At 37.9% G+C, this 7,842-nt stretch overlaps 1 protein-coding gene across 1 annotated transcript in view; it reads right to left on the minus strand.

Moving 5' to 3' along the window:
- KLKB1 (kallikrein B1) overlaps window positions 1-7,842 on the minus strand; it is a 38,000-nt gene that overhangs the window by 16,123 nt on the left and 14,035 nt on the right. Inside the window, exon 2 of the mRNA XM_035004202.1 lies at window positions 3,750-3,808. Coding sequence (XP_034860093.1) covers window positions 3,750-3,807 — 58 coding nt within the window. The 5' untranslated portion in view covers window position 3,808. The remainder of the gene's footprint in view (window positions 1-3,749; window positions 3,809-7,842) is intronic.

Genomic DNA, 7,842 nt, shown 5'->3' on the forward strand with positions numbered 1-7,842 from the left:
AATAAAATAAAATAAAATAAAATAAAATAAAATAAAATAAAATAAAATAAAATGCTTCTAGTTATGGAATAAATAAGTCATGGGCATAAAAGGCACAGCATAGGAACTATAGTCAATGATACTGTTATACAGTGTTGTATGGTGACATATGGTAGCTAGACTTGTGTGGAGAATAGAATGTACAGAGAGGTTGAATCACTATGTTGTACACCTAGAACTATTATAACATTATGTGTCAACTATAGTCAAATAAACACATTAAAAAAAAAAAACAATGTAGGATCTCTTTCTCAAAACCCTTCATAACAAATAGCTCTGTAAGGGGAGTTAGAGACAGACTTCAGTATATGCCTCTGACTTTTTTGTTTTGTTTTGATTTGTTTTTACAGAAAGAAGTTAAGTAACTGAGTCTCAGGGCAATACAGACTTGCGCAAGACCCACATGGCTAGTGAATGTACTAGGAGAGAAACCTAGCTCTTTTCATTCCTAATCCTGTTCCCTTTTCTAGTGTGCGATGTCAAATATTGTTCCTCATCTCAGTTTAATTTAAACAAACCAAGAGTTATTGGGTACTTATTGGGATAAGTACGTTTATTTGCTCGGTTTCTACAAGAAAATGCAAATGCGTGCATATGCTAAATTGAAAATCCATTCTGAACTATTTGCTGTTTGGAATTGTTCACAGTTCTAAAGTACCCTGCATCCCACATATTATTAGAGTATTAAGTGCTACCTTTACTGTTCCACTGTTTCATATATTAAAAGTAAACTTTAATACATGAATTTGAGTTTACCTTGAAAGACCCGCTTTAAAGTCAGCTTAATAAGCTTTTCCAACTCAGGCAGTGCATTTATCTGTCTGTCAACTGTCTGTTAACCACAGGATATTCCAATGACAGCTTTGTCCATCCCTAGGACGTCTATTTTTGTATTGCCCTTCGGGGAATGGGCAGCTTAGACACATGTTTCATTAAGCACTGAAGATTAGAATTTCCTCTGCACTATCCTACACCTCTGGGGATTCTAGCCCTGAGCTCTGTTAGGATGACCTAACCCAGCAAGATCGATTTTCTTCCTCTCGGAGGTGTGGCTAAGATGATTAACTCTTCGGTAAGTTTCATTTTTAGAAAAAGCAGAGATCCCTTCAGGTGGAAGCTTATGGGAATACAAATTGCCAGGTGTATAGGCCTAGATTTCAGATACACACAGAACCCTGAATAGCTGGTCCAGTGACAACGCTAACTGCAAAGTAACCTGTGTTTTAAATAGTTGGTGTATTTGGCTGATTCCTAGTTACCAAGCAGCCATCCTCCCCCATCCCAGTGCACAAACATGAGTACAAACAATACCCTGTGCTAGCCTGGGAGTTTCCGTTCTGCAACTAAGCCTTTGTGAACTGCCATGTGACTTGGCTGATAGAATGGGGCAACTGAAACACACCAACTTTGGAACAGGCTGGGAGGAAAGTTCTAATAGGTGTTCTTGCTTATCCTCATAAGTTGGAAATGATGATGATAATGGTGGTGACAATAACGAGGATGGGCTTGTTCCTATTGTATTTTAGAGTGTTTTAAAGCATTGTTACATTAAGTTATCCCATAACATAAAATAATGTCACACTGTCTCATATGTCCATGGACTTTGGGCAGGTTATTTGGTCTTATTAAAAAAAAAAAACTACATAATCGATAAGGAGAAGAAAACACTACATTTTAAAAAAATGGGCAAAGGATATGAAAAGGTAATTTACAAAAGAAACACAAGCAAATAGTAAGTATAAGAAAAATTGGTAAGAATCATAAATACAGTCAAGTTAAAACAGCTGATGCCATTTTACTCACCAGATTAGCAAAAATTTTTAATTATCTAAGTTACCAATGTTGATGTACTGATTTTGCTGCAAAAGATAAAAAACCTAGTTCAATGTGACTTAGTATAAATGAAATGTATTGGTTCAGAGGCCAAAGTCCATGGCAGATTTGGCTTCAGGAATCACTGGACAGGGTACTGGGCTGATCCCATCAAGATTGAATTTGTCTTCATCCCTTTGCTCTGTTACTGTTACTCTCAGGATCCACAGAGTGGCAAGGTGCCAGAAGCTCAGGGCTTTGCATTCTCCAATAGTTCAAGTCAATTGGAAATAATAGTAAGAAGAAGAGTCTTATTTCTAGAAGTGTAAGCAAAGGTCTCGTTGCAGACCTTTGGCTCTGATCGGGTCACTGTAGCCAGCAGGATGTGTGCCCCTATTTACTGCTTGGGTCACCACCTCAGAGACCCAAACTTGGAGGCAGCGGTTTCCCAGAAACAAATTAGGATACAGTTTCCAGAAAGGTGAATATATATCAAGTCATATAGACAACTACTGGAGTTGGCCTAAGTGGGATAAATGATCATTCTTATCTGCTGGTGGAGAGGGTTAACTGGAGAATCACCTTTTTGAAAGATAATTTCATGATGTACATCACAAAGCCTTCCAAAATATTCACACCTTTCTAACATATTTATTTCCAAAATTTTATTCTACAGAAATAACTGAATGTGTGTATAAGAATGTGTATACAAAAATACCATGACTAGGGAAGATTACTAAGCTCCAAAAAAACATGATATGTATAAAAAGACAGCTATAAATGGGAAACATAAGTTATAAACAAAGTATCTATAATTAATAACATCTTTGTTAAATGTGTAAATAGACATGTGTAGAAAAATTTCTGAAAGACCAAAAAAAATTTTTAACAGTGGCCATTTCTGTGTTATAAGACTACAGATAATAGGCAGTTTCTCATTTTCTGCTTACCTGCACCTCTAATTTTCCTAGGATGATCATAATTTTTTTTTTTTGCCAAAAAGATAAAACTGAAGTGGCCATGGTCTATGGCATCTCTGGCTTCTACTCCTCAGCATTCAATGGATTTAATGATCATGGCTCAAAAAAGCAATTAAACATGGGGGGGATTTTGGTTTAGGAGGGGAAAAACAGCTTCTTCCTGAAGAAATTATATCTCTTTACAAATGTAACCCTTATCCAAAAGGTGTTTATCTTAGCCATACATCTGAGAGGTAGGTAAATAACCATTATGGTATGGCCGTGTTAAGTCAGCACAGACTCAGAATCTACCCATAATGGTTGCTCAGAGAAAACTCCATTCCAGAACGATTGATGAAAAACAATGTCCAGAATCATCTTTAGTCCCTGAAAATTTAGTGGAATGGCTAGAGAGAGAAATACGTTCAAAACCTGGTGTTGAAATCAAAACTATTCAAATGGATGATTTACTAATTTAAATTTAAGCCAAATAGTTTCATTTCTGAAGCAGTTCCCCAGTGGCCTAAAAGAGTAAAAATACGCACCCGGTACCTATTACAACATTTGGGTTGGATCCAGACACTCTAAAATGTCTGCACGCTGGATATTCAGATAAAGTTGATTTTTAAAATATATTGATAATAAAAATAGAGGGCTGAGTGTTTAAGATCTTTTTTGTAGAGAGTTATTTGCCAACAGCAGTTTCTGCTCACACATGCCCAAAGACGTTCTCACTTCCGGGCTCCCCCACCCTGGTATATCTCAGGCAACACATCTGAGAAGTGGCAGTTGCCCCTGGATAGTAAAAGGACTTGTGTCCTGACTTCTTGGGTCTGCCTCCTTCCCAAAGCTGTTCAATAGTTTTCTCCAGGGCTGGCATGTCTTGTTAACTATTTCTCTCCCACACACAACTTTAGATCTTAGAGAGAATCCACTCACCACAGGAAACGGTAGCAAAGAAGCAAGTGAGATAAGCTGCTTGCCTGAATGAAATCATCCTAAAAGAGAAAGCAACACACGCGTGACCCTGCTGGTAACATCATATTTAACATGAACCTTCAGTTAAGGTGATAGTGATCTTCTTATAAATGTCTGCATTGCAAGTCTAAGCACATAATTACCAGCACAGGGAACAAGAGCTTTCTGAATATTTTATGCTGGAGACTTGGCACAAGATACAAACTGAGATCTCTAGACTACTGTTGTGTTCCTTGCTCACTTACTGCCGATATTATTGATAATTATGGAAAGGGAACTGGTAGAGGGGAATTAAATGGCTGTGAAACCTCTTGACTTGAACAAAAAGAAACTGATTGTAAATAATGGCAATAAATAATGGCAAATAATAATGGTTAGGGTCCAGAATCCCTAAGAAAAGCTCTCAAAATACTAATGCCCATTGAAAAATTTTAAAGCAGTCAATATTCTCTTTGATTTTAAAATATCTTATGCTAAAAGACTTCATATAGAAGAATATCAGTTTCTTCTACACTCTATAAATACACTGGAAATTAGAACATATACTGATAGCTTCTTCTCAAAGTAGAATTATGCTTAATTAAAAAAAAACACAACTATTTGGAAGCAATCAGAATAATAGAAATTCTCTACCTGAGAGCCCAATTGCTTCTCTGGCTCTGGAGGTGAGGGTGTCTCCCGCCACTTAAAAATGGATGGTCCTCCAGCTCTCCTAACGGGGCACTGCACGCAGTATTTGCTTGGCTCTGATATTGACTTTGGTTTTCTGCCAACAGTTTCAACTTTTTGTCCTGTCAACATATTCCATGAAGGTCCCATTCCTGTGTTCAGCTATTTAATATATTAACTATTTCATTTTAGGGCCCCACAATGCATGCCCAGATTTCCATTTTTAAAAATGTGCATAGCATTCCCCGTTATTTGGAGTCATGCAGCTTAAATTTCATTTAACTGAAATTTCCCATTGCAATTACCTGGATGACAACTGAATGAGGAATGGGTATGGGTAGTTCCTTCTGGAAGGATCTTTTGACTAATGATATCTATGCTTTTCCACATCCTCATCAAAGAAGCATGTAACACTGAAGTTTTGAGTATGGAAGGGAATTGGAGGATGATTAGGTCCTTCTCTCACCCAGTTTAGGAAATGATATATAGCAGGAGTTGACAAACCACAGTTCACAGACCAAACCTGGCCCGGTGCCTGTTTTTGTAAATAAAGTTTTATTGGAACACAGCCATGCCCATTCATTCATGTAATTGTCTATACTTGCTTTCATTCTACAACCGAGTTAAGGAGTTGTGACAGACAGTATGGCCTACAAAGCAGAAAAGGTTTACTATCTGGTGCTTTTCAGATGAAGTAAGCTGAAACCTGCTATATAACACTCTTAGCAGTCAGGATGCCTCATCTGGAAAAAAATATACTGGTTTTCCTAGAAATCTGTTCCTGCCCAGGGAGTTCTATTTATTTTTATTTTTAATAAAAAGTATCCTTATATACTGAAATATACCTTCTTGCAACTACTTTAATATTTTAAAAATAAATAAATAAATAAATAAATAAATAAATAAATAAATAAATAATTATTTTTAGCCTGTGTGTGGAGCAGGGTGGGTGCGGGGGCAGAGGGAGAAGGAGAGAGAGAATCTTTAAGCAGGCTCCAAGCTCAGCACAGAGCCCAATGCGGGGCTCGATCTCACGACCCTGAGATCATGACCTGAGCCAAAATCAAGAGTCAGCTGAACCATCCAGGTACCCCCTTCTTGCAACTTCTATCCTTCAGTCCTAGATTTACTTACTAGATCCATACAAAATAATTTATTCTCTTTTTTTGTGTGCTTTTTAAACTATTTAAAGACCATATTCACTTGTCCACTATATCTCCTTTGTTTTCTAACCCTCAAAATTATAGTACATCATTCTGCTTAGTAAGTTAGATTTTTAGGGAGTTGATTCTTATATAAATATTTTATGCATATTGCTGCAATGCAGAACTGTGCTTATTAAAAATGTAGTATAATGTTGCCGGTAAAATATTTTCTGGCTGTAATGAAGTAGCATATTTCAAATATGCATGCTGTGCCACCTTGTAGATTCAATGTATCAACTAGTACACCAGCAGTCAACAAAAAGAATCCTCTGCCTTGTGCAATATAAAAGAATTTAAGTTTGGGATCTCATCTGTTACCAGCCTCAACAGAAAAAACAATGAGTGGAATGAAGTTACCTTGCCTCCAAAGCACAGCAAAAACCCTTGAGGTTGTTTCCCTAAAAAGTGAGATTACAGATTTTAACCTTTTTACATACTTCTGTGTTCCATTTGAACTTCTCTTACAGCAAAACATAAGTTATGTTCTAGTAATACAACAAAACTAACAGTTTCTTTTTAGAAGAGCCAAATCAGAAATAAGTTGAAAAGAGGCAATGGTAGGCAGAATTATAAAATGTTCCCTAAGATTTCCCGGTCTAATCCCGGGGACTGAATGTAGGATGAGATGCCCTGTCTGTCCATGATCATGCGGTGTTATGTGACAGAAGCAATTTTGCAGGTGCAATTAGGATTGCTAAAGAGTTGATTTTGAGCTAATCAAAATGGAGATGATGTGGGGGCCTAATCCCATCCTGGGGGCTCTTTGAAAGCATGGTTTTCTTCTGCTGTTAGCCTAAGGAGAAGGCAGAACCCAGGTGTGAAAGGGGAGTAGTTGGCTTTGACATGGATGAGGACCTGCAGCAAAGCCCTGAGAGTGGCCTCTGATGCTTCCAACAAACCGAATGAGCTTGGATGAGGATTCTTCCCATGACACCCACCGCTTGATGTGGGGTTTGTGAGATATCAAAAAGGGAACCCGGCTAAGCCCACCTACTGATCTTAGATCTAGACCACAGAAAGGATAAATTAGGGTTGTTTTAAACTGTTAAGATTGCAGTCAGTTGTTACAGCGAGAGAACACTAATATAGAAGCTTTATTATCTGAAGTGACAGTGGCCTGGAGAGAGAGGGTTTGGAACTGGACACTTCTGGGGGGAGGGAGTGGAGGAGTCCCTAGTGGAAGACAGGCGCCTTGGGTGGGAGGGTGGGCCGGCGGCAGGGTGGTGATCTGCCATGGGAGCTTTCAGAGAACCTGCGGGGTTTTTGTTTGTTTGTTTGTTTGTTTGTTTTTAAAAGGCCTGAGTCTCTAATGAAGCTGCTGTGTGTCCAGGAGATGGGGTGACCGGGAAGGAGATAGATGAACAAAAGCTACACTCTGCTGCTCATTAGGAAAAGAACCTCAGTTCACTGAGAAAGGTCTTTGGTGCTTGCATCTCTTGAAAGATTTCTGCTCTCTGCATCTCTACAGCATTAAATGTCCCTGCGAAGGGTCACACTTTAGGCTCTGCTCTTCCCAGTGCACCTCAGTGAGAACTAAGGTATCTTATATATGTAACACCACTGTTATAAATACATACATAAATAAAATATATATTAATATATTTTATAATATATATTAGTATATATAATATATATTATATATAATAGAATAAATTACAAAATAAATATTTTAGCAGAACAGCTGTGGTAGGGTAATAGCTATAAGGGGAGTATAGAATAGACTATTTGTAAGGGATCAAAAAGAGGAAAGAGGGCAGTAGGAAACATGAGATGCCATTGTTAAACATCTCATTTAAAAAGGCATCTTCCATCCCTCCTGCCTCTACTATGCTTTATTTTTCTTCACAGCACCTACCACTATGTACATTGTGTTCCCTATTTGCTCATTTTTATATTGTTTTTCTGCTGCATGTTAGCCCTCACACCTTGCTGATAGGCTTGGGTCTCTAGCCCCAGAGCCCTGAGTAGTACTTGGCAAACATTTATTGAAGGAAAGAGTGAAATGATGAATAAATACATAAATAAATAAGAAATTAAATTTTCTTAAGGAAGGAAGGATGGATGGAAGGACAGAAGGGGAAGGAAGGAAGGAAGGAAGGAAAGAAAGAGAGAGAAAGAAAGGAAGAGAGAGAAAGAAAGAGAGAGAGAAACAGAGAAAGAGAGAAGGAAGGAAGGAAGAG

The sequence above is a fragment of the Mirounga leonina genome, unplaced genomic scaffold (genome assembly GCF_011800145.1).
Source record: "Mirounga leonina isolate KUSES-001 unplaced genomic scaffold, KU_Mleo_1.0 Mir_128, whole genome shotgun sequence".
In the NCBI taxonomy this organism is placed as follows: Eukaryota; Metazoa; Chordata; class Mammalia; order Carnivora; family Phocidae; genus Mirounga; species Mirounga leonina.